Source organism: Miniopterus schreibersii (genome assembly GCF_964146895.1).
Source record: "Miniopterus schreibersii genome assembly, chromosome: 12".
NCBI lineage: Eukaryota > Metazoa > Chordata > Mammalia > Chiroptera > Miniopteridae > Miniopterus > Miniopterus schreibersii.
Window position 1 is genome coordinate 56850742 of NC_138112.1, and position 27515 is coordinate 56878256.

At 45.7% G+C, this 27515-nt stretch overlaps 1 protein-coding gene across 1 annotated transcript in view; it reads left to right on the forward strand.

Annotated features, from left to right (window-relative positions):
• The first annotated feature begins 1716 nt into the window (after nt 1-1716).
• Nucleotides 1717-27515, forward strand: part of EHF (ETS homologous factor) — a 38321-nt gene continuing 12522 nt past the window's right edge. Inside the window, exons 1-3 of the mRNA XM_081154382.1 lie at nt 1717-1953; nt 22721-22820; nt 26567-26812. Coding sequence (XP_081010508.1) covers nt 22724-22820; nt 26567-26812 — 343 coding nt within the window. The 5' untranslated portion in view covers nt 1717-1953; nt 22721-22723. The remainder of the gene's footprint in view (nt 1954-22720; nt 22821-26566; nt 26813-27515) is intronic.

The window sequence follows — 27515 nt, forward strand, 5'->3', positions numbered from 1 at the left end:
CGTTCCTTCAGGGCCCTGCTCTCAGATCTGGAGTTGATAGACTAATTGGGGCTAATGTGATAATGGGCCATAATGACATTTACTGTTTTTATCAGACATTTACATTTTAACAAGGCCCTTGGGAAATACAAGATTGAAGAGAGGGAATGGTGGGGAATATTTAGCGAAGGTAGAGAGGTAGAGGGGCTTTTTAGAGCCTCTCTAAGTAGGACTCCCAAACCTCAAAACTCTTCCATACCTGCCTGAGTTCCAAGGCCCTACCAATCCCACCCCTGCCCTTCCACCAAGTCTTCTCTACCTTCAGAGCCCTTGGCATTCATGCTGCATAAGCTGGGCAAACAAGCAAGAAAGGAATGTTACTACTGCTCACTCACCTTGACTTAACAACCGCTTACTTTTAGTTCGATTCAGCCTTTGCCCATATACAGACTTTTCTTTTTCCCACAAGGAACTTCTTGGTTTTAATCACAGGCTCTTTGTCAAAACTCAATTTCCCTTTCTTCTCCCACAGAGGGGTGGCCTGTGAGTTAAAGAAATCTGCTTGGATGCTTAGCTCATGCCAGGCCAGCGGCCAGAAAGACCTGAGAGAAAGTTAATGGTTAGGGGAGGGAACTTTTCCTTGCCAGAAACAGTCCCTCACCTGTGTGGGTGGGTGTGTACTGGTGACCCAGTGAGGCAGGCCCTTGTCCCAAGGGATGAAGATTGCTTAGGCATTTAAAACCCATAGAGCCTCCCCGGGGGGCTTTTGCCCAAACTTCGCTGTTGTTTTTGTTTTTTAATCCCCACTCGATATCTTTTCCATTGTTTTCCAGAGAGAGCAGAAGGGAGAGAGAGGGAGAAACATCAATGTGAGAGAGAGACATCAATTGGCTGCCTCCTGTTCATGTGCTGACCTGCAGGGGATTGAGCCTGCAACCGAGGTACTTGCCCTTTGCAGGAACTGAACCCAGAACCGCTCAGTCCATAGGCCAGTACTCTAACCACTGAGCCAGACTGGCTAGGGCCAAACTGTGTTACTTTATTTTTGGTTTTAGCATCTTGTTATTTTTCTCTGTAGCTCCTATAGGGAGTGTTGATAGTTAAAACGACCATGTAAGTGTCAAGAGGAAGAACCTGGATAATCCGGCTATTTCACCTGAATGACTTAGAGGGGATCCCCTCTCCTGGGACCCTCCCTTTAAATTTTCTTCCAAGGATCTTACTTGGGCCCAGGGGAGACTGGCTTTTCAAAGTCCATTGAAATTGCCAAGGGCCACTATCAAACAGGCAACTGTGGTGTCTAACAAGAGAACCTATGTTGTGTGTGGGCCACCTGTCTGGGAGCCCCTTCAGAACCTGGTACCTGCATAGCCAGGGCAAAGATCTTGATGCCGAAGCAGAGGGGACTAAGTATAGGTTAGTACACGAGACAGACGTCACTCCCTACACCATCGTCTCCTCCAGATGTGAATTTCTGCTCACTTTACTTTTAGGTTCTCCCCGATGGCGGCTTTGGGGAGCACATAGGTACTTTCCCCCTGAAACAGCCTCTAAGCTGAAAAGAACAGTCACCACTAAATCAATTCCTCATTCATTAATAGGTTGTCTCTGTTCCTGAGACACAGGCATAACCTGGTTAGACCTGTTCTGTTTGAACACTAACGTGTGAGTTGGCCAAATGCAAATGAGCCAATGTTTGTAATCCTTTATTTTATTTTTTTAAAGGGCCCGGCAGCCAATCAGAAGAGGGGGAAGTGACTTAGGGAATTCCCGGTTGGTGGCTTATTGCTTAACATCTTACAAAATGATTTAAAATTATTGTCATAGGCATTTATCTTCACTCTGATGCGGGCTCAGACGTGATAACACCCTTGGTTCCCCATCGCCATCGGAGCTGGTGTGAGAGCTGCATGCTGCCTCCCCTCCATTAGCCACAGCTATTGGATTTCCCACCCAGAATCTTTAGTAAATGAGGTAAGTCCTTCTTTTTAAACCTTCTTTTGACTCTGGAATTCAACCACCTGAGTGGAAGGAGAAGCCTGCCTTGAGTCAGATGAAACTAAAGTAGACTCCGGGAGGCAGCAGGCAGGAAGGAAGCTCGCCTCGCCTGTGCTTACCTCACTGGGTCTCAATAGAATTGTATTTTGGGGGGCAGTTGGGCTGCTTTGGATGTTATCTGTGAATCCCCTGCACTGAGTCTGGACTTTCAGTCACTGTGAATTTAAAAGGCCCTGTTTTCCCCCTATCTGTGTGACAAAGCCATTTCCCTGGGTTGAATTCTGAACCAAATAGGCAGCTAAGTCAGTGAAGAACTGGTTGGATCAATAGCTGTTGGGGTTCATGCTCTAGCTTTATAGAGGTGTCTTCTGTTGGTAATTTTTGTGACTCAGTTATAGGGAAAGGCAGAGTCATTTTTAGTATATTCTGGTGTTGGAAAATGGTTGGAAATAAGCAAGGATGTTCACATTCACACTGGAAAAAGTGGTCAGGCAGCCCCGGTAGGCAAGGGCATTGAGGAGAGCTGCACACCTAAAAATGACTTTGTCCAGGAAAAAAAAATTTGGCAAAGAGTTTCACCATATCGCAAAGTGACAAAATAACCTTTTGTTTGTTCCATAATGGACTGCTATGACCACACGGGCAGACGTGAGTCAGCAGCACCAAATGCCTTCTAAGTCAGGGACTCTTGATTTTGTTTGGACACCATGGAGAAATATTGGCCCCAGGGTGCATGCAGCTGGGAACAGGAGAGAATTAATCTTGTTGGTAAATAACAACACCGAGCTGGGAAAGTGACATTTTCGACACCTGTCTTTGCTAAGATTTAGTGTACTCCCTGTACTGTGGGAGATGTGTCTTTTTAAGATGAAGCGCAAAATTCTGTGAGTCTAAGGGCACAGGTGTCTCTGCTGGGTATTTACCTGAGGAGTAGGCAGAGAGGGAGTGTTTGGATTCTGAGGACTTTCTGATGGCAGGTCTAATTCAGGAGTTGATTCTGCAGATATGGATGTGAGGATATGTTCAGATAGAACCTTTCCATGTATAAAAAGGTAGTTGGGGATCATGAGTGTCTGTGTGCTAATTCCACAGAGGTCAAGGGAAGAGCCAATTTCCAATAGGAGAGATGAAGTCGTGTTATTAGGATGAATTGCATGGATAAGCAATGCTATCAGAAAAGGCTGTTAAGAGATTGTAAGTGTGACATTAATAGCTATACTTAGAGTTTGAAGAAGGCCCCACTTGTCCTCCTTTTGAGACCTAGAATTCTGAGACTATAAAATAACTCATTAATTGAATTTTTTAATCTGAAGTCCTGTAGGATCACGTTGCTTCCACGCCAATTGCTAATGGCTTAAGTGGATGGATGTTAAAAACAACGATGAAACGTGAAATGAGGGTCATTTGGAAGTTTGTAATCACATTTGAAGAAATAAATATAATGGAGACAATCCTTTTTCATGTTTCCAAAGTATTTTACAAAGGCATTTAAAAGGAAGTAACTTTGAGGGAATCACTGAGCTGTAAGTTCTCATGTTACTGTTCAAGGTGGCAGCACAGACAGGACCTTCTCAGGGTGGTTGTGGGCAGGGTGATGCCTTCGATCTGGGTGCCATGTGTACAAAAGATCTCAAATTCAGTTATATATTTTCTTTTGTGTTCATAAGCATCTGTTTGTTAAATTCAAACAACCCTTTTCTGACATAATTATTTATTTTTAAAAAAATATATTGTAAGTTCCCCAAAATGGAAATGCCTTGAGCCTTTCTGGACCTCTGGGAAACCTTGTTCCTTCACACTTATGATTCCATGTAATGCTCCCATTAATTCACCAACTTTACCCAGATCCTCTTTTTTAAATTTATTTTTATTTTTTATTTTTTAAAAAATATGTCTTCATTGATTTCAGAGAGAGAAAGGCGGAGAGGAAGAGAGAGAGAGAGAGAAACATCAGTGATGAGAGAGTCATCATTGATCAACTGCCTCCTGCACACCCCGGACTGGAGATCGAGCCCTCAGCCCAGGATCCTGGGTCAACGCTCAACCGCTGAGCCTCGCCTGGCTGGGCTACCTAGATTCTCATTTAATATCTTTTTGACACCTTGAGAGACTGAGACAAAATGAAAACTGAGAGGTTAAAATATTTATTCAACTGCATTCAATTAGCTAATTGGAAACTAGAAGGAATTCCTATCAGGTCTCAGGTCAGAATGTGAGTGCTTTGGGCCAAAGTTCCCTGCTAAAAAGTAGAATTTAGCTTTTGTGAATCTGGTAATGCTTTGTTTCCTCCTCGTATTCCTCACCCCCGCCTCCAAATTAGGGGATTTTAGCCCTGGGTTGTGTTCTTTAGACCATTTGGCTTTTCTAAAAGCCCAGCATAAGAACCTTGTTCAATGTTAAAGCATCAAGGACAGACAGAGGTTTATACAGGTCATTAAGTTGTTTGCGCCCCCCGCTCCGAGATGGAGTCATTTCTAAGTCCTTTCAAACAAATGTGATTTTCAAAGACCTCTGGGTGGGGCGAGCACCAAGAATGCCATGGGAGAGCCTGGTAACACACTAGAGAAGCGATGCCACAGTTTTAAGGAACCAGATATAAAGTTGGAACCTGATTTTTTGGTGACACCGTTTTGCTGTGTTTCAGCCCATTTCCCTTGTAAAGATGGCTTTCTGGTAGAATTAAAGTGACAGTCATTTCTGTTGTGGGTGGGGCCCTGGTCGAGAGGCATGGACTCTGCTGCAGGCTTGGTCTTTAGAGACCACGTGTTCTCACCCTGGTTTCATTACCTGGTAACCGACCGAGTGGGTAAGGCGAAGCTGCGGTGGAGACTGTCATCTGAGGACGGTCAGGATGGCAGCCATATCGTGCCAGGATTCTCTGAAATCTGTTAAATAACTGCAGAGATGGGAAAGATAAACTCTATTTAATGTTTTCTGATTTAGTTTTTAATACTAAGATTTTAAAGAATATAATTTTTCCTAAGGAGCAGGCAATTGTGCTTTTATTAGAAACACGTAACAACTCTGTTTATTTAAATTGGACAGGGTTTTAAAGGGTCAGACTATTAAGCTGTGCAGGAAACAAACAGGGTGGTGGGGAGACTGACGCTAATATTAGAATCTGACATACATTCAAGCTGAATAACATTGGTGTCAGGAAACTCAGATGTACTGGAGTAGAAATTTCTATGGATCCCTCAGAGTTATTTGATAAAAAATTTATTAGACTTCAGAAGGGGAAAAAACATATTTCTTTAAGAATTTTCCCTGAAGAATTTCAGATTCCCCTTTTGAGTGATTGAGCACAATGTGGACAAGGCCATATGCAGGACAGCGCCCAGGGCTGGTAGTAAGAAGACCTGGTTTTCTAGCTCCGGCAAAGCTACGTGCTCAGAACTACACACCCCACCTCTCTGGCATTTAGTTTCCTCATCTGGACAAAGGGATTTGAATCTGATTGGCTTTAAGATTCATTTCAACCCTCAGATTCTGATGACCGGGGACAACCAGCTCTGCCTAGAGGTCAGCAGGTTTACCTGGAGTCTGTGAAAGCTGAGAATGGGGTGGGAGATGCCCTCCTAAGGATGAGACAGGATAGACAGTCAGTAGGAGCCTTAGATGGCTTCCTTGGGGTCTTCAGAATTTTGGCTAAGGGATATAGCTGGTAGAGGTACTAAGTAAGGTCAGATACCTGGAGCCTTTATTGGGGGTGTTCGAGCCTGCTCCCATGACAACATCCCATCTTTATCAATTTGTCTCCTGTTCCCAAAGTTGGTGGGAGTGTAGAAGTGGATGAAGCTGACTGTTTTGTGACCACAGGGAGCAGTTGGTGTACACGAGTAGGCACTCTAATGACGTCTTCTATAAAACACCAAAGCAGTCTATTGAAAAGTGAGCATTCAGACACTCATGGGGCTGACTCAGTTTGTGTGGCACTAGTCAGCTCGCTTGACTGACAGTCCATGAATTATTGAATCTATGGGATGGACAGGGACTCGTTTTTTCTAGAGGAAGACCCTATGGGGAGCAGAAGGGGCGCATGACTAGCTGAGCCACTGGGTAGCCAACCTGGAGACTCTGGTGTTCTCAGAGGGCCTCAGCCTATGTCTGGAGCAACCAGACTTTGCAACAGGGTCAAGCAGGGTGGCCTATTTAAAGAGGCTCCCAGGGTTTTAATTGGCCTTGTTTTAAAAGAGACACCCTGTAAAAATACTCTTTTAAAATTTGATTTCACTAGCACCTAACCACACTGTCTCCAGTTTGTTTTACAGGGCTGGGCCCCTTGTTTTTACAGGGCTGGGCCCCTGGTTCCAGTTCATCAGATTCACATTATCTTTTTCCCCCCCAGTCTTCTTCCACACCCTGACCGTCAGAACCCCCTTTCCTTCCTTTTGCTGAAGCGTCTTAATTGCTTTTAAAAGTATCTGCCTATTTATTTAAAACACAACCAGCTTGGGTGCGTTCAAAACATGCGTTCTGAGGAAAACAAAGCTGAAATAAAAAGGAGCCCCAGCACCTATTATATTTTGATTATTAGACTAATGACCACCTCCTTAACCCCACTATGTTAACGCAACTACTGATTTTTACTTTTGTATCACCTTGTCTACATACACTCTTTCTGTGATATTGTTGTGATTGTGGTGAACTTAAAATTTCATGTTCTGCCACTTCCCCTCACTCTGTTTTACAGACACAAAATAAACAATTTTGGAGACTGGCCCTCATTTGCCCAATTATGGATTTGAGAACTTTCTGTCACCCCTCCAGCTCTTTATCAGCCTGATGTTTAAACTTCTTCCAAAAGTCTGAATAGTCTTTCTTAGGATATGACGAAGGTGTCCTATTTTTTGTATATGACAATGGATCTTGGAGAATATGGCTGTCTCAGAGATTATTTTGGGATCCCTCTTAGGAACCCTTTAAATAATCCCCTCAGTGGGGATAATGGTATATTCTGGTGGTTCAGGTAAGTGAGGTCTGAAAGGCGAGGTTATCTTCAGCCTTGTCTGCATGCCGACTACTGACAAGACTTACTTGGCCTTTGCAGTGGGCATTAGATTTGGCCCAAATTCAGCCTCGGCCTCAATTATGTCCACATGTAAAATTAGAAGCACTTAGATCACATTGTGACTCCACTGGTCAGAAGGTGATGGGTTGAGGGATGAAGATGAAGGGCAGGCTTTGTTTGTGTATTAAAGGGCCAGGAGGCTACGGGCTTTGGTTGCCTGGGTACAAAGAACATTAGGTTTAGATTCAGGATACCTGGGTTCAAATTTGACTCTGCCAGTGGGTAGCTGCATGACTCTGAGTGAGTTATATGAGCCCTAGAATCTAAGTTTCCTCACCTGGAAAATGAGGTTAATGACACTTGCACAGGACTGTTGTCAGGAATAAATTACACATAGAATTTGAAAGCACCTAGACAAATGCTTGTGAGTAAATAATTGGTAATATATGGAGTGGAAATTGAAGATAAATCCTCAACATGAGTGTTTTCAGTGAGTCTCTGTTGGATCCAAGTAGATGAATAATTCTGGGATTTTGTTCTTCGAAACGATCAGCATTGACTCTGCATTGCGATCTTGAGAAAGAAATGCTGTAGGTTTTCACTGGGGAAGGTGGTTGGCAGGGAGATGGGACCTCCAAACAGCCTTGTCTTGAGCTGGCTGCAAACCACAACCTGTGGGAGTTCTGAGAAGATCTGGGGCAGGCACACAGCTCGTTCCTATCCCTGTGTCTGGATGCCTGGCCTGTAGGAGCCTCCAGAAGAAACTGATCCCCCTCCAGGCAGTTCACATTGCCCACCCCTAAAATTCTTAGGAGTGTTTCCAGGTATCTACTGCTCACTGCAGCTAAGGCATTATCCTAGGTGTTCTAGAGGCTTTGAAAAAAATTCCTACTACTTATGCCAAGACACTATGGGGTCTGCCTCCTGTAATTCGTTCAAATGAGGCTTCTGGCCACATGGAAATGGTTTCTAGAAGCTATTTGAGTTGAACAAGCAGTTTTTGCTGTTAATAAAACAGGACGGGTTCCTAATCTGGGATCCAAGGGTCTCTTGTTGTCCAAGGAGAGAATTCAGGGAATTTGTGAACTTGGATTTGAAGAAAATTGTTTTCACTTTTAGTAACCTAACTAAAACTTAACATTTTCTTTCAATATGATTGTAAGCAAAACTCCACAGTAGCATTAGAGCATTAGCTGTAACTGTGACTGTCACCTAGAGAAGTTACGGGCATGTTCCTATCCCATTACACTTGTTTCAAATTGTCTCAAAATAGTGACACTCACCACTATCTATATTTCATGGAGGTTATTAGACCTGTACTAGATAATCTTATTTTATGCCTTAATAAAGAAGTACATATATTATTATATCAGGCATTTATTTTAAAAAGTGTTTTGGTCATTGTACTTCAATAGAAACTTTCTAATCTTATATATTTTATTTTATCATTTAAAAATATATTGAGGAGGAGTACATAGGTCTCATTGGGCTTCAGTATGGGTCCATGGTGTAAATAAAAGGGAACTCCTAATTCAGAGCATTGTCTCGCGTAAAGCTAACGAAGAGACGTCTGAACAGCATGAGCTAGTGGACGATCTCTATCCAAATAGAATATGTGTTTTCCGTCCATTGCTCCTGCTTACGGGTAGCTTTAGAGTTGGCATAATGAAAGTAATGGCAATAGCAATAATAATAATGGTAATATTAGCTAACATTTGTTGAGGGCCTGCTGTGAGCCAGTTGCCTTGACATGCATGTTCAGTGTCATCTTTTGTTTCATTTTCCCAACTACTTCAGATAGTTGCTCATGGCGCAAAGACAGAAAAGATTCTCCTCCTGTCCCCTGCGGTGATGACTGGTGCGGGTGAAGGCAACAGTGGGGCCCAGCCCCCAGACAGGGTCAGTGTCCTGAGTGTAGGCTGTACAGTCACATAGGGCCCCTCACTTCGAAAGAGCCTGGGCTCGGATTCATGCTCTGTTGTTTCTGCCTTGAAATTCTTCACACATTTTGAGCAAGGGGCCCTGCATTTTTCGTTTGCACCGAGCCCTGCAAATTGCGTAGCTGGGCCTGCCTCTGGATGTGCTGAAATGGTTCGAACATGATGACTCCCGATGCCGGGCCGCTGGCCGCTCGGGTGGAGAGCCAGCCCCCTGCTCCCTCTTATCTTCCCCATCTGGCTGGGCTCTGGGGGAGAGCTGAGGCCTGGCCAGCAGGATGCTGTTGTTTCTGAGCTGGTGAGCTTTCTAATTTTGTTAGAGCTCCAGAGATTTCCTCTGAACCAACTGGAGGAATGGGAGAATAGCTGGAAGGAATTTGATTCCTTGGAAAACCTTTCTGGTAAGGAGTTGCTTGCCTTGCAGATATTTTTTTCTCAGTTTTAAAAATAATTAAAAATTTTCAATTACAGTTGGCATACAATAGTATATTAGTTTCAGGTGTACAACATAGTGGTCAGACCTTTATATACCTTATAAAGTAATGCCCCCAATAAGTCTAGTACCCACCTGACACCGTACATAGTTATTACAACATTATTGACTGTATTCCCTTTGCATTTTTTATTTTCCAGAGGGCTTAGTGCGTAGACCAGTGAGCTCAGAGAGGCAGAGCAGTGTGTTCTGGAAGGGAAAGTGGGACGCAGTGCGCCACGTCTATCATTCTTTTAGGAAGGCACTAAAAAGAAACTCAAGCTTTTTCCCCTGCTGTCATTTAATGATTATTGGTACAAAAAGAAAACCCTAATTTTTTCTTCTAAATAGGAGATCATCTAATTTGTAAAAAAATCAGATATCATTTGCTTCCTAAGCTACAAAGGTAATAATGGAATAAGGCTTCTGAGGTTCTGTCTGTGGTTTACGGCTAAATTTTTACAAATAGTTCCAAGGTTTGAATCATGGACTTGGTGGAAGAGGGTGAGAAATTTCCTGGGTTTATTTGTCAGAGTGATGGAATTCAGGCTCCCAGGAAGACACCTCCGCAGTCTTTCTCTCGTTGGTGTGATGTCCACAACATGGCAGGTCTGTCATCAGGACGTGTGACAGCTCAGACATCAGGTGCTTTTCCAAAGAAGCCCTAGTTTCCCCTTAACTTTTCAGTAATAATAACTGCTCTTTTATCACGGCTAATAAGTCTGAGGTGGCTTCAGGCAGCCGAGCTTAACCCCTGAGTCAATCTGGGGCTTTCAGCAGGGAGCCAGACTGAAGTTTTGATGGATGGGTTTGAGTGGCCATGAAATAGTGCTTTTGTAGCATCTGCACTGATGTATGCTAAAGGGAACCTTCATGCTGGGGCACCAGGATGACTGGTATGTCTCCTATTCACATTTAGGGAAGAAATTATGGGAGCTGTACTTAAAGGAATCTCAATTGCCAAAATGAAAGTTTGAAATACTAAGAGACATCTCCCTCCTCCTCTTTAGAAATACAAGGATCCATTTTCAAAGCTACAAAGAACTATGCTGCACTCTCCCCTCCAACATATTTATTCTAATAAATCCAGTTCATTTACTAGCTCTGTGTCTTTGGGTAAGCTGCTTAAACTCTCTGTGCTTCTTCATCTATAAAATGAGGATAACATTAGTACCACTGTCCAGAGTTATTGTAAGGACTAAATGGGATCATTCATGTCAAGCTTAGCTCAATTCCTAGCACATTGTGAATGCTTAATAAATATGAACTATCATCACTGTCATGGTTTAAGTTGCTGTTTTGTAATTATGCAGCCTGTGAGATTCCAAATTGGTGGCTGTCAACCTTTCCTTAGCTGGAGCATCATGGGCTTTTCTTGGGAAGAATCTTGAATCTCCAAATGGTCAAATCCATTGTCCCAGTCCATCTCAACCCCTCCTTGGCTCCAATCCCCACTCTTACCTCCCTCCACCCTTTCTGCATTCCAGTGCAGTTGGTCTTATTTATTTTTCAATCAACTGAGGGTGTTGTTAAATCTTTTATTTTTCTGGCTGCCCAATTTGGTTCTGAGGCACTCCACTCCCTGCCCTGTTCATGACAAGAATGCTTGGGAATGCTCAGCCAGCCACATCCCTCTCCTGTCGGAACACCCTGTTCCTAATGCTCCTTGAGAAGCAGGCATTTCTGAGGCATTTCCCCACTGCCCTGACCCCCCATTAAGCCAGTGGTCTGGTGGTGATGAAGGCCAACGGCTCAGAGACAGCTGTGGGAAGGCAGTCATCTAGGGGAGCATCGGGCATTGCCCACGCCCTGTGCTTTCTTCTCAAAGCTTAAAACGAGATATTAAGAGGCTTCTGTTTTGTGTGTGTTGGAGGCTGGGTGATGATGCTATTGCTTAATTAGTGTTGTCATGATCTCCATTTGAGTGATTTGTTTAGCTCTTTGTGGCCCTTTTGGGCTTGAGCTCATCATGTGCTATTGACAAAGTGATGAGAAATGAGAGTGTGGTGATGCTTGGATTACTGCAGAAATCACACCTTGAGCTTAGGTCCTTTCCACCTCAAGTCACTTGGTGGGACATGAGTGAGTCTGCACAGCTCGCCTTTGAGGTAGGTATGGGTGGCCTCATTTCCCCCGTGGAAAAGCTATGGTCTGGGGACAAGGGTTTTTAAATTATTCTGTTTGCCCAAGGCTGGATGTAGGAGGTCTATGGGAGAGGCCAGACTGAGATTCAGGCGCTCTGAGTCTCTGTTTTAGGAGGTAGCCCATAGACCACACCTACTCCCTGAACCATATTGACTTTCGGAAGTCAACAGTTTGGAAGAGTGTGGTTTGGTTTTGATCATGTCCCAGCAACCCCTTCTCTGCCCTTGTTAATCTGATTCGTGATCTTAACCTGGCCTGGCTGGAGGCCGGCCATGTCATTCTGCAGATCTTGGACACCCCTCAGGGCTGCCACAGAGCTAGCCAATGGAAAAATACAGTATCTTCTGGCCTCTAGGCCCTACCAGCTCTGGCTGGCCTACTCGATTCCCTCTTATTTCTGAGGGAGTGGGAGGGTAGCATCCAAACTGAAAATGCAGGGTTTGTGTATGTGTGTGTTGGTTTTGGTATTTTTTTGGTTTTTATAGGAAAAACAAATTGGCATGAGTGCTCAGTCAAACCAGCTCAGGCTGTTTGGGCAGATGCCTTTCTTTGCTTTTTTCTGTTTATTTTCCAACAAATCAATGCTTAACTGGTTGTTATCGGAGCAGAGCAACAGGTGCAAAAAAATACCTCTGCTGCCAACTCAAATGAAAAGGTAGGGCTTAAACCCTCCAGGAGGCATTCAGAAGATAACAGAAGCCCCTGCCAGCAACTGAATTAACAGCTCTGCTTACGGTGGGTTTTATGTTAACAACCCTCCTACACATAAACACACCATTGTCTCAGGGACAGACGTTCAGCCATCCAGACAGCCAATGGCTTTATTCTGCCCGAGTGGAGATTGGTTTTGGCCAAGGCTGCTTTGTGAAACTCAGGGGCATTACCCTGCCTGCCAACTTGATGTCATCGTAAGGGTTTCCTGTGAAGGCAAGGGCATGGGGTTGCCAGAAAGAAGAAGATCCATCCTGCTTTTAAACGTAGTTGAAGTTCTTTTCAAGGTTGGTCATTTCCAAATGCCAGAGCAGGTTGCCTGTCTCTGTCTGCTCTTGCTCCACTCCGGTGGGGACTGAGTTTGGATGACATTGTAGAGAGCTACTATTATTTGGAAGTGGTGTCCTTGCTGAATGGTCTACCAGTCAGGGCAGTGTCGTGATTTGTCCCCAGCGCCCAGCACAGTGCCCAGCATCTAGTGGACATGATATATCGAGATATATATATGTGTGTGTGTGTGTGTGTGTGTGTGTATATATATATATATATATATATATATATATATATATATATATAGCAATTGATAAATATTTATAGTAGCATGAAAAGAATTTTTTGATGATAATTTTTCTCCACTGAAGGTTAAGAGCTAAGACACCAGTTTTCCTGGGTATGAAGCCTAAAATCTAGGCTGGTTAAGTAACCTTTTGAAGGGCTAAGGTGGGGGTGGGATCAGGTAAGGGGTGACTCAGCCAGCCACGAGATTCTCTTCGTAGGAGTAACCATCATAAAATCCCTCTGCAAAGGCTGTGTTCTGAGGCGGGTTTGTTTGTTGAGGGTTCAGAGACTCATACCTATAAGTAGCTGAGCGTTGTTGAATTCCCCAGTTTGGTGGTACCGAGCCTTAGGAACTGCTTTATTTCACGTTGGCAAATAACATGGTTATAGAATCTGCACAGACAGATTGGAGCTTGAGTTCTCCGGATTGAATGTGTTGTCTCTGACTTTTCAAAGATTTCCTGGCATTCAAGGATGTTTCCTTCAAGACTGATATCCCCTGGATTTGGTTGTCTTACTGTGGGAAATGAGGGAAGGCAAGTAGGTGAACCTATGACCAGAAGTTCTTACCTGTGAGAGTGCTTAAGGATTGGTTAAGGGAGGTTCTTAGAAATGTAGATCCTGATCCAGAGATCTTGGGTGGGATCCCAGGAAACTTCAAGTTTAACCTCTCCTTGGATGATGAGGATACAGGTGGTATATAGCCAAACTAAAAATACCTGTGTGGCCTCTTCAGCTAGGGAGGGAAAAAAACATCATAAGGGTAATCATGGATGCTGCAGTCCCTCTGCCTTCAAAGACCTACAAAGGCCTGTGGTTATAATAAGAAGTGAGGTCTGTTTTTTTTTTTTTTTTTTGTCTTCGTTTGTTATACTTGCTTTAGGATCATTTGGTTTTAGCATAGAGAAAGGGGGTTAGTGGGAAGACAGATGCTGAAGTTCAGGGTGGTAGAAAATTTGATGATTTCTTCATTGCATTGCCAAACAGAGGTCCAGAGTGACCTTCCTGAATGCATGGTTCCCACTTCAGCTACTGAAGGAGAGGGGCTGTGGGGCCCTTCCTGCTGTCCCTGTAGGGGAACAAGGCAACACCGAAGCCATGTAAAAGAGCAAGAATAGAATCTCTCAGGCCTTCTCTTATAGGTTGGAATAACCATGTCTCCCAACCCCAACTCCACTAAAAAGTCTTCTTTAAATTTCAATCCAACCTGAGTGCAAGAGAGATTTCTTTTTAAGGATGTTTGGTAACTGGAGTTGACTTCTTTGCTTTTATATATATATATCTTTATTGATTTCAGAGAGAGGAAGGGAGAGGGAGAGAGAAATAGAAATGTCAATGATAAGCGAGTCGTCATTGATCGGCTGCCTTCTGCATGCCCCTGACTGGGGATTGAGCCCGCAACCCGGGCATGTGCCCTGACTGGGAATCAAACCGTGATCTCCTGGATCCTAGGTTGATGCTCAACTGCTGAGCCATGCCTGGCCGGGCAAGAGAGATTTCTTAAAGATCCATGGTGTCCATAGATCTGTAGGGGCCAATGGATGGTCTTCGGAAAGCGTGGGGCCCACAAAATACCTGCAAAACCAGGTGTGGATGTGGGTTTTTGGTAAAAAGAGAGAGCCCTGGCTTCTGTTGAGGTCTTGGAAGGCTCTGTGACCTTCTAAGATTCAAAGCTTGCCCTGTTCTTCTTAGTTTGTCATATCTGAATGGGATTGATAAAGGCCCTGCAGGTCGTGTACTGTAATCTTGTCTTTCAATCAACTTTGGTGCCTGTCTGCTGTCAGTATCTTTGTCTTGTCTGAGTCTGGCACCAAGAATGATAAAGATCAGCATAATATGTATATTTCCAAATGGCTTACAGTCAGTAAAGTGTATCTATAATGGATCAACACTTGGCCTCCCAATACTGCATCACTGCTCACGAAAACGCTTGAAAGCCCAGGAATAATACTTCAGATGTTGCCCCTGGGAGCATGAAATGTCTACTTCAAAACACATTACAGGGTTGTGAAATTACCTGTGATGTCATCCCGAGAGGGTCAAATACATTCCCCAACCTTGATTCACATTTTGATTCACTTGGAAAACATGAATTTCGCCCGTATTGCATTCAGTGAGACTTCACATGTACGTGTTTTCTTCTCTCCTGTTTGGGAGTGTATTTCTTTTGAAATGACAGTCATACTGAAACAGGAAGTCGGTAAGCTGTTGCAACATCCTTAAAGCAAATGCTTTGACTTCACCTGCTGGTAACTGATTAAGGACTGAGAATGGCCTGGATATCACTGGCACCACCAAAATAATTATTGAAAATGCCTAATTGCTCTTGTGGTTTGAGGAGTAAAAATACCCACCACCAGCCAGTTCCGTGGCAGCTTGGGGATGGTGCGGCTGAATGAATGAACGAGTTGGAAAGATGGCAGACCATGGCTCTGACTTCCAGTCCCTTGGGGCTGGGGACAAAGAACACAGGCACAAGCCCTGCCTAAAATCTGCTCTGTGGCCCTTAGTGCTCCCAGTCTATCTTTCCCCTTGCAGGAGGAGCACACTGTGCTCTTTGGCCTGAGGTCTGATTCAGATAAAGCACGAATAATTATGGACCAGCTTATTTCCAAAATATAAAATACAATGACTTTATTGAGTCATAGAGAGTATTTATAGTTGTAAGTGCAGGGTGGGGCAAAAGTAGGTTTACAGTTGTGAGTATGTGAAACAGCTTAATCTTATATTATTATTTATTAATTATTGTATTATTTTCCATATGAACAACTGCAAACCTACTTTTGCCCCATCCTGTATGTATGTATGTATACATGTATGTGTATATGTATGTATGTGTGTACCTATGTATAGATGTATAAATCTGTTTTAATGGCTAAAAGAATATCATGAATTAAAGTGCCCCAGCTTTGGGACCACTAACATTCCTACCCAAGTGTACTATAGAAGAGGCAAAGTGAAGGCGACTTTCTATTCTTTCATCCTGAAAGGAGCTCTTGGCTATATTAGAAAGAGAGATGGCTTCAGGCTGCTCTGGCACAAAGGAAAGAGGATCTCAGTCAGGGTCCCTGCGTGATTAAATGGGCCACAAGATTTTACAGTCTCTGGGAAGCCTGGGAAAGGTGTGAGGCCCCAGATGGCACAGGGAGAATGCCTGGACCATGAATGGAAGGGGGGTGGGCTTGAGGCCATTGAGGGCAACATCCTTCCTTGGCAAATACCTTCTTCTCAGCAGAAAGTGGTTAAGTTCCCAGGGTTTGTTGCTAGACAGTCCGAGTTTGAATTTTCTTCTAGCTCCAATTCTTACTAAGCTGTGTTACCTTGGACAAGTTACCTAACCTCTCTGAGCCTCAGATTGGCCATCTGTGAAATGACATAATATTAGCCTCATAGAGTTACTGTGAGTCTTGACTGAGATAATGCATTTAAAACTATTAGCACAGAGCTGGCACATTTTAAGTGTTCAATAAGCCCTAGCTACTATAGTATAGTTATTTATTATTATTATTATTATTATTGTTATTATTATTATTATTTACAGCATTCAGGCATGGGTCATAATAATCCCACCATGGAGCAAAAGACATTCCTTCCAGCTGAGCAAGCCCAAGCTGGGCTGTATTTGTCTCTGCTGGGAGGTTCTCTCTGAGTATTTAAGAGGAGAGGCCCGTTGAGCAGTCCTTGGTCTTGATAGGAGTCCTGAGACTGGGCATAGCCTCCTGGGTTCCGGGGTACATGGCCCCAGCTCCCTGCCAGAGTCCCAGTGGTGCCTCCTTCCCCTTGCTTTTTTGTCTCTCTTACTCAAATCCTAGACTCCATTCTTTGCAGTAATTGAGCATTCCTCGTGCTAAGGGACCCTGTAGGATAAAGCAACTCTCTGGCCACTCTCTGGCAGGAGCTCTCATTTTAGACGTGAGGCTCTCCACTGCACCTGCAAACCAGCCACGGTGTGTGGGAGCGCAACGCAGAGCGATACCCAGGCCTGTGGAGGTGTGCCCTCCCACTGCTCCTGGCAACCTTGGTCACAGTGTGTCTTGTGGGAGACATGGGAGCAGGAGGGATGGCTTTCAGTCCCTCGAGCAGGCATGGTGCCCACAGGGGCACAGCACGGCTTCAGTGAGCAATGGCTCAGAGATGCTGTTCATAGCTCAGCTTAATGATGCACCCACACAGCAGCCCAGAACGGGAGGCAGGAAATCCAGCTCTAGGCTCGACTGTGCCAGCCAGCTGAAACTGGGGAGAACTGTGTAGATGGAGGAGGTTAGAGGCCTTGCTTGACATGAACTTGGCCCTCAATTTCCAACTTGGAGGTTCGATAAAATAGTAACAGCACAATAAATAACAAGTATTCTTATAAAAGCCAGCTAATATTTACAAGTACTTACTATGTGTCAAACACTTCTCTATGCAGTTTACAGGTATCCTCTCGTTTTATCTTTCAACACCCTTTTCATAGCATCTCTATTTTATCAGTGAGGAAACTGAGGCCCAGAGAAGCTGAATTACTTGTCCACACTTGCCCCTTCAGTAAGTAACTTGGCAAAGCCAGGCAGGATTTCAAGTGTGGCGGCCTGACCATTAGACCATTGTACGTCCTGCCCCTGAAGAGTCCACCCTGGCTCCCGGAATGTCCTCAAATCCAGCCAGCACAGTTTAGAGAGAGACTTGCGGGCAGTCCTTATAACGACTGCTAACATGTCTGGGCACTTGCCGTGTAAGAGAGAACATGCTGAGGATTTTACAGACACTCTGGTTGAATCTGCACAGCAGGTGGGGTGGTCGAGCTGGGGCTAGAAGGGCATCTGTCTTTGATGAAGCCCTAGAGGAGGCATGCGCACTGGGTGGTGGGTTGTCTCCAGGTGTGAGTGGCACAGAAGTTGTCCAAATCCTTGACAATTTAGGGCTGTGTGGGCATTTGTGTTTAATCTGAAACTGCCCATTAACAAAGTGGGGAGCAGGGAGTGACCTACCCCTCCCGCCACGACGCAGGCAGGGGCCACTCCAGCACAGCAAAAATGAGTCTCGGATTGGCCAAACCCTCGTGGCCCGTCATTTGCAGGGGAGCTGCTGCCTAAGGTCCAGTAGGCCCTGGCTGGAGGCCTGAGGCGAGGTTCCCATCTGCACTGTAGTCTACTGGGTAGCACGCGTGGCTCCTCCTCTTCCGATAAGTTGCAGGTGTCAGTCTCCAAGGGTGTCAGTCTTGCAAACTTTTGCATAGGGGGTGACGCCTTGGTCAGTGTGAAAGTCTGGATGATTAATGGGGGTCTGGAGTCAAATACTCTTCCCCCCATTTTTCCTACACGTGAAGCGGGGATAAGAGAATGCAGAGGGGGAAAAACCCTGGATAATCTACATTGCATTTCAGTCTTGGGGTTTGAAATACACCTTACAGTCCATGTGTGTGTGCATTTTTTGATAGCCCTAGCAACAATTTATGCTGAATTCCCAGGATACCACCTGGGAAGAGACAAAGCTGGCCCTGATACCCATGCATTTTCTTAAACCTCCGCCTAGGATGCAATAGCTTGGTTTGTACCATGCACTGTCCTGGGGCCTTACTGTCCTTTATCTCATTTAACTCTCTCGCAAGCCTAGTGGTAGGTACTAATGCCATGCCTGTTCCCACTGCCCAAGGTCACCACCCTAGCAAGATCAAAGTCAGAGCTGTCACTTCCATGGCCTCTGTCTTTAACCAGCGTTCTCAACCGGGGGTGATTTAGCTTCAGGGGACATTTGTGTGTGTGCGTGTGTGTGGAGATGCTGCTGGAATCTAATGGCTAGAGGCCAGGGATGCAGCTAAACATCCTGCAATGCACAGGATGACCCTGCAACAAAGAACCACACAGCCCCAAACATCTGTCATGCAGAGGTTCAGAATTGCTGCTTTTCACCTAGTGCAGGTGGCTGAGCCCCCCCCCCCCCGCCAAACTCCCCTTTGAGCTGGAGATGAGGAGGGGTGAGTCCTTTTTCAAGCTTGCTTTCGACTCAAAGAGCAGAAATCTTTCTTACTTAGGCTCTGAATTCACTTCTTCAGCCCTGGAAAAAGTAAAGTGTGTTAGAGAAATACTGATGTTTAAAGAAAGGAAAGGAAACTGATTTTTATTGAGGGCATGTGTGCTGGTGCCCGATTAGGCACCTTTAAACCCATTAGACTATTTATCCTTCAAAGCTGTCCTCAGGCCTAGAGGACATCTACGTTTCTCATGACTCTCCATCTTAAACCAGGGAAGAAATTGAGGCTCAGAAAAGTTAGCATACTCGAGGGCACATGGCTCAGAGAGGCAGCCTGAATTCTAAGCCAGACTTCAAAGATTCCAAGTCTCTCCCTCATATCTTTGATGCTTTGCTCTTCTTTGTGTCCCTCCCCCCTTTTTGTAGGAAATAATAAAAGCTACGCTGAAGGTAAAGTAGGAAGCTTAAAGAAGGGTAGTAAATAATCCCCCTACTTTTAAATTAAAAAGATTACTTTTCATACCCCATAAAGTAATCACTAGGTACCATAGAAGTTCTATATTAGTATAGGGGAGTGTGGTGAGTTAGTTGTAATAATGCTCTTTATAAAAAAATTCTCAAGGCACATTTATTATCCATTATCTCATTTGATCTCCACAGCAGTCCTCTGAGGCTATTGGGGGGCAGATGTCCTCATTTTACACCTGAAGGACTGGGCCCCAGAGGGGCATAGGGCTGGTGAAGGGCCTTCAGCTGTGTGAGCCTGGGCCTTCTGTGCCCACCCTGAGGGCACTGTCCCTGCGATGGCAGGCTGGGCTAGAAACACTGACCTTCTTTTCTCACAAGGCTGGGTGAGCTCGAGTGAACTGTGACTCACTAAGGGTTAAGCCACATAAACTCTTTTATGAGTAGTAACCATTTACTGAGCCCTGTAAAAAAGGGTCCCTCACTATGCTGGCTGCTTTCCCTAGGGAAGGGGGTGTCAGGAGGGAGAGTGCTCACACATGCCAGCCTCATGGGGGGCAAGCAGTGATGGGGCACTGCGATCTTGTAGTCCTTAAGGCTCCTCTGTGGATGCCTCCAGAAGGTCGTGGCAAGAAATGATGCATTCCCTGAGGAAAGGGGCTTGTGGGCACTGGGTCACCAGGGGAGAATTGGTCCATGTTGTCCTGTGACACTGACTGAATTCTTTTTTACTACCTGCTAAGTTCTCTCCACGTCCGACCTCCTTGGAGTCTTACAGTGCTTTGAGTGTAGGATTGTTCCTATTTTACAGGTGGAGAAAGTGAAAATCAGAACATTTTTGGTTAAACAGACTTGGAAGTTGCTCAAGGTCATGCACAGTAATCAGGGGAACTAGGATCTGAGCCCACTTCTCCCCAACTCCAAAACCAGGGTGCTTAGCCCTTACACCACCCTGCCTTCTGGGGGTTTATTTTGGGAAGTGGTGAACAGATCTGAGCCAACCCAGCAGGTAACTCAGAATTGGCCAGGGCAGGTCTTGCTTCCACTGAAATGGTCACTTAGAAACAGCCCTGCAGGCAAATCCTTGTGAAAGGGTTTCAGGGAAGTCTTCCCTGCCCATCCCCCCAACCTGCAGGGCCTATTCCTCCATGCAGATGGGCTGGGCTCTGAGCTTCAGCCCTTTCAGGGTTAAACAGTAACCTTTTTATTGCTTGTGGTTGAGCAAATTTTGGCGAAGAACAGGCCGAGCCTTGAGCAAACAGGAGGCCGGCCATGCCCCTTCCCTTCCCAAGCCACCCTCTGGGGACTAAGGTTTTCTTTTGCCTTGAAATCCCTCATCTGATTCCTTTGCTTTAGGCCGATCGCTCTAAAAAGCTGGATGGGGAAAGGCCTAGTTATTGTGAAAAAGGGAAAGTTTTAACTTGGGTTGGTTTTTCCTTCTCTGATGGTGAGAATCAAAGAGGTTTCTGGAAGGGAACTTGAAAAGCAATTCAGTCGCTCTTGCTGGTGTGGCTCAGGTGGGTGAGTGTCGTCCCAGTCAAGGCACACGACGGGGCTGTGGGTTCAGTCCCCAGTAGGGGTGAGTGCGGGAGGCAACCTCGATGTTTCTCTCTCACACTGTTTCTCTCTCTCTAAAAAATCAATAAAAACATATTTAAAAAAATCAACGTAGTCACCTTCCTTAGGTGATTGTGTGGAGAAACTGAGCCTCATGGTTGCTTCTGGTTCGAGTTACCCAAAGAGGCTGTGCCTCTCCTCACAGTGACACCTGCTCTGCCCTAGTTTGTGCCAAGTACTTAGGTGTAGAAACTCATTTAACCTCCAATCAGTGCCCAGGGTAGGTATGATGATCTGCGTTTTGCGTTGGAGGAAATGGGGGCTCAGGGAGGTGAATGACTTGCTGGAGTTAGCGCTAATCTTAGCTGGTAAGTGGTGGAGCTTGGAGTCAACCCCTGCTCTTTCTGGCTTCGAAACTCTTACACATGGTCCACCACGTAGAGCCCAGCTCTCCTGTCTTATCTCGAGTGGTCCCGTCACTGTCACAGTGGCCATCATTCCCACCCTGTCTTTCCCTTTCCACCTTCTACTTAGGCTGGATTCAGGCCCAATATTTGCCAAATAACCATGGTGACGATGTTAATAGTCACCATTAAGGCCTCCGTCTAGCCTAATTTAACTCTTCATCACTGCTCTGTCCCCAGGACCTAAGACAGAGCCCAGCCTATCATAAGACTGATAAATTTTTGTTGAATAAATGAATATATGAATGCACTTTTATTCCTTTCCCGGGCCCCTCCCTCCCCTCTCAGGCCCTGCACAGAACCAGAGGAGCAGTAGCTAAATCAGAGGAAGGGTCTGAGGTCTGGGACCACTCTGGGTGGGCACCTTGATCCTGGGGGAAGTTGGGGATACTCCAGGGTGCAAGATTCCCCCCCAACAGGCAGAAACATTTCCATGATCTGCTGCTAGAGAGCTGGCTTTCTCTCCCCACCCCAACATTTAGGAAGTACGGGTTACCTTTACAGATCGTCGGTATCGTTCAAGTGCCTCTGGAAACAGGCTGTTCTCCTTTTGAATACTGAACAGTCATTCAAATGGGGCTGGATTCTGACAGGTGGAGGGCGCCTGGCTAGGGGGTGAGAACATTATAGGTACTGGAGAAGGGAAGAGAGTATTTCTGAACTATGAAATTTTTACATTGTTTAGAACATTCAAGCAAGCCCATGGAAGCAAGGCTCTTCTCCTGGGTCCTCTACTGAGAAAATGAGCCCTCAGACTGAGAAAGTCACCTATCGGTCACCTTTGAAGCTTGTGGCATTCTAAAAAGAGAGAGAAAGCTAGTCAGAACCCTTACCAGGAAGGAAGGGGAGGAGCAGTATCTCCTCAGGGAAGCCAATGGATTCCTGATATCATCACCGAGCCAGATACTAGAGGAGCTCTAGGTAAAATGTGACCAAGGCCCTCTGGCCCCAGCCCACTCCCTGGCAGATATCTGTGCTGAGGATGCCTGCTGGGTGCACGAGTGGGGGGCTGCCCCCATGGCCTGGGACTTGGAAACGCCTGATTTCGGGTTCTCACACAGGTGCTACTACCAGCTTGGATTTTCATTGTTTGCAATTCCACTTTAAACAAAATCTCTTTGGCATTTTCACTTTTGTAAAGAAGAAAAAAAAAAGCTTGGCTGCTGGCCAGACGCGCCCTGTGAACAGGTATTGCATTTTCCCTCCGCTTCATTCCTGATCAGAGATTATTCATTTATGAATGGGTGGCTGTAAAACCTTGCCTCATGCATATGAAAACTGGACCTGGAAATTTTTAATTGCCAGTGAGTTTTGCTTTTACTGAAAGGGCTGTGGCAATATGCCTTGGAGGCAATGGTTGGAATGACAAATTCTTTTTTGCTGTCTTCCTAAATTAACTCTCCGACCTGTACTCTCAAGTGACGTTTGTCCAAGAGGCACTGACTGAACGGGCTGTTTGATCCCCTTACAGATCATGATTCTGGAAGGAAGTGGTGTAATGAATCTCAACCCCAGCAACAACCTCCTCCACCAGCAGCCAGCCTGGACAGACAGCTACCCCATGTGCAATGGTAAGGGGGCCCTGCGGGGGTCATGCCCCATGGGGATTTTTGCTTTGCTTTCATTAGGCTTTGTTTATAACTTAATGTATGAAAAATACAGCAGGAGATGTGAGGAACCATGGGAATGGAGAAAACGCTTCATGCTGGAGCCCTCTTTAGGTCCCTGGGTGCTCCACACTGAAGCCCACTTGACATATTTCATTGTTTCCTCCTAAGACTCAAGGTTCTGGGTGGGCAGCCTGGCAGAGAGGGTTGTAGAAGAGATGTCCACAGGGAAGGCCACCTGTTGAAGCTTTTCACAGAGTTTGGCTTGGGCTATCAAGATAGGATAGGAGAGAAAGGTGTGTGTGCGTGTGCATGCATGTGCGCAGGCGTGCATGTGCACCTGTGCGTGTGTGTTGCGCGGAAGCATGGAATTAGAGGAGGCAAGGGTTATAGCAGCTCCATCTTTCTATTTCATGTTCCACTGACCTACCTTTGTCAGAAAGAAGAGATTTGTTAGGAGACCATGTGCCCCCCCTGTTAGTGCTTTAATCTAGAACCTACTGATTAGAAGAGGGAGGGGTTGGTGGGGCTCAGGGAGGGTTTGGTGACCAAGCCTGTGGCTTACAGTAGAAGCGAGACTGAATGAAGCTGTTGCTGAATCAGGGCCCCACACCCCTTCGTGAAGGCATTCAGTTTAGGCAGACTGCTGTGCCGCAAACTGCGGTGGCTTTAAGAAGCTCTGGGCGTTCCCCTGTCCAGCACCTGCTGCTAATCTCCTCGCCAGAGACTCTGCTGCTCTGACTCCCCTAACAAATGGAAACGGCCTGTTGGAGAGCAGAGTCTGAGAAGGCGTGGAAGGGTAATGGAAGGGGTATGTTCTCTAACAGGCAGCTGGTCTCCACCTGCAGCTCCGCCTCTTAACTCGGAACCCCAGCCAAACATGGTTAAAAGCTTGCACAGGTGACCTTCCCTTACTTCGTCACCTGTCCTAGCAAATTGCTGCCTTTTCTGGGCAGTGACATTTTCTGTTCCTGGCCTCAGATTGCCTGAGGGACCTCCAAGGAGGATTCCAAATAGGGCAGGGAGGTTCTTCAGACTGGGCCCTCGAGTAAGGCAGCATTCTTTCTGTTTGCTTTGGAGAAAACCGAGGCAATTTGTTCAGCAGGGAGTAGAACTTAGGTGCCACTTTTACTTCTTAATTTCCTGAGGCCCCAGTGAAGGCTCAGCTCCTGGTCATGATTGATGGGGTGGGGGATGAATGACAGAGAAGAGCTGAACTCATAGGAGTTTAGGTGTTCCTCTTGAAATTTCAGGAATCTGATGAGTCCACTGGCTGATGGGGAGACTTTCCCAGTCGGCTTCATATAAAATTCTCTGGTTCTTTCAAGTACTAAGAGGAGGCACTACCAGGAACTATCCTTTAATCTGGACCATGTGAGGTTGAGTGAAGAAATATTCTAGGCCGGTTGTTGGGTTATTGAGAGTTATTGCCTCTGTCTGTACTACGAGAGCTGTACTGTCATAGAAACACAGATCTTTTAGAAAAATGGAACAAAGATTCATGGAACCACAAAAAATATATCCCATCCTTAAACGGTCATATTTGTGAGACCTCCAAGATTGAAAGGCAATGGAAACATCCCGTGTAACCACTGTGTGTTTATATTTTGGAACTATTTCTATGTAATTAAAATTTTAGACTAGATTTTCCCAGTCCTTGTCTCCACCACTGGCTTCCCCTTCAGGGCCCAAGCTGAGGGTGTAGGGCTGCTTTTGTCCAGCCATGAGGTATAAGTACACACTGTGAGTGGCAGCTATTACCCAGGGCAGTCACCTTCATGCCTAAATCATCTCAACCTACTGGTCTTAGTGCTTCTGAAGTCTGGAAGCAGTGGGTGGGTTCTGAAGAAGGGAGAAAAGTGGGATTGGGTTGGAAACATTCCCCCTTCGGCCTCTCCTCTGGAGGTACTGAGGGCTAGGCCATGGGCGTTATGGGAATCCAATCCTTAGGGGTTCTTTAGCTTCTTGCAACACAAACTGTATCAACAAACCATCATCATCATCATCATCATCATGATGTGGAAACTTGTTAGGAATGCAGAAACTCAGGTCTCACCCCAGATCTGTGGACTCAGAATCTGCATTTGAACAGCATTCCCTGGTGATTTATAGTTACATTAGAGTTTGAGAAGTACTGACCTCTCGTGACCTTGAAGCAAAAGTTAGGGACAGTTTTCTTGTGCTATGCATTCCTCTATTGGCCCATCCTTGAGTTTGTGAGAATATTTGTGTGCCGTGTTCAGCTGGATTTCCTCTGCTTCAGCTTGGTGGGCTGAAATAGTGTATTCCTCTTACCCCTGCCCTCACTTTTTCAGAAGAGTGCTATTCTGCCTAGATCTCTGTTTACAAGGGGACCGTGAGACCCCTCAGCCCTGTTACATGCCCCCAGAGGCTGGCTCTCCCTTCTCCATCCCCCAGGACTTTGGGCTGATGATGTTCTCTTAAGGGAGCACAAGATGGTAACCAGACATAAATGGTTAGCTCAAATGAAGCTTAGCAAGTTTTATTGGCTCCAATGAACTTCTCTTCTGCACTGGTATTTGGATGGACTATCTGGTGAATGCACCTCACACTCTTCCAGGTTTCCACATTATTTCTTCTTCAGCAACAAATTCCACTAAAAAAATCTAAAGAGAGTGCTTTAGGTGGCAAGGCCTCTAAGGTAGTTTTCATAGGAGATACCAAGATGGGTAAGACAGAGTCCATGACCTTGGGCATACAATTGATAGAGGAGAATAAGGCTGTACTTAGATAGTCCTAAAGAAAAGCAGGACATAACTAAAGCCATTAGGAGAAACGCCCAACACATCTCCTGGAGACTCAGAGGTCAGCAGCCCTCACAGTCAGTTGGAAACCTGTGATGACTTCCCTCACGGGGTGGTCAGAGTTTGAAAGCTGCACAGGAATTCAACAGGGAGTGATTGGTAGAATAGAAACTGGCCTGAAAGAACAACATAGAAAAAAAAGGCAAAAGTTATAGGTCACCTGAAGAATAAATAGCTAGTGAAGAGCCTTGATGGGTGGCTTGGCAGTTTTGTCCCTAATTTCAGTGGATAAAAAAATGGGAATCCACCTAAGGTAATGACCTTGTAGTAGCTATAAAAACAGTGGGGCAGGGGGAGATCAGCGTAGCTAGCAGGTAAGGGACCTGGACCACTTTGGGCAGAAGCAAAGGCATCACAGAGAAAAGAACCTTACTCTCAGGCCTCATTTTTGGCTGGAAATGGTCTGAATTTGGGATACATATGTGTATATGTGTGTGTGTGAGAGAGAAAAAGATGGGAGAGAGAAAGGGGGAAGAAGAGAGAAAGAAAACTATATGGGCACGAACAATAGCTAATAATAAGTTGCTGAAACTGTAGCCATGCTTTAGCCTTAATGGGACTTTGGGGAGGGTGGGGAATGAGCTCATGATCTCAGACTGTTTCAGGTCTCATGACCTCTTCCAGCTCCCAGGAGTAAGTATTTTATACTAAGGAGGGCATCAAGATGCACGGAGCCTAAGTGATCGGCCCCCACCTCAGCTGGAAAAAGCCACATTTCCCAGAGCTTCGTCTCCAGAGCTTGTCCCATGCCCCAGTCCCCGCTGGAGCACAGGGACGGTGGTTGTGACCCTCATGACTTCCAGCAGCCAGCAAAGCATCCTCCTGCCTGGAATTCGGCCCAGGAACAGCCACGGGTCACTCACAGAACCACCTTCTGTCTTGCAGTTTCCAGCGGGTTTTTTGGAGGCCAGTGGCATGAAATCCATCCTCAGTATTGGACCAAGTACCAGGTGTGGGAATGGCTCCAGCACCTCCTGGACACCAACCAGCTGGATGCCAGCTGCATCCCCTTCCAGGAGTTTGACATCAACGGCGAGCACCTGTGCAACATGAGTTTGCAGGAGTTCATCCGGGCGGCGGGGACGGCGGGCCAGCTCCTTTACAGCAACTTGCAGCACCTCAAGTGGAACGGTGACTATCCTTCCCACCCCCCCGGAGCCAGTGGGAGGAGCTGGGACGCTGCAGCCAGCAGGATTCCTAGCCAGGGACTCAAAGGACGGGCTCACCTCCTCCAAATTACTGTTTCCAAGACAGGGGAGCAGAAGGGCGGTGAGAGAACAGGCACGAAGCCTAGGCTTCGACGTGTGTCTAATCCCATACAAACCCAATATAATTTAATTCTTTCCTTACTGTTAATTTGCCAGATGTGCTAGCAGGATAGTCACAGGATACTTGCTACTCTCAGAAAACCTTTTCTTCTCTGCCTTGCAAACAGGGCCTGATAGTTTAATTCCCAGTTACTTGCTTGTGAAGGTCATCATGGCTACTTTTTTTTTTTTTTTTTAACTTCTAGACCTAGATTCTTAAGATGGAACCTAAGATGGTAAGAAGATACACAAAATTAGATCTATGTTTGTGTTTGGGGAGGGGAAAAGTCTTACAATATTTCAACAGATTCTTAAAAGTTTCATTAACTAATTAAAAAAGGCAGGGGGAGGGTTTTAGAGCTAATGGTCGGCACACATGTAGGGTGTTTCTGCAGTGATTTCTGGAGCCGGGGCTGCCCTTAGAGGCAAATGTCTCTCTTTCGAGGTCTCACCCAGCACCCAGGAAGGCACCATTGAAACGCTGTGCCTCGGTGACAGCTGAGACACACACGGACGTGGTGGGGCAC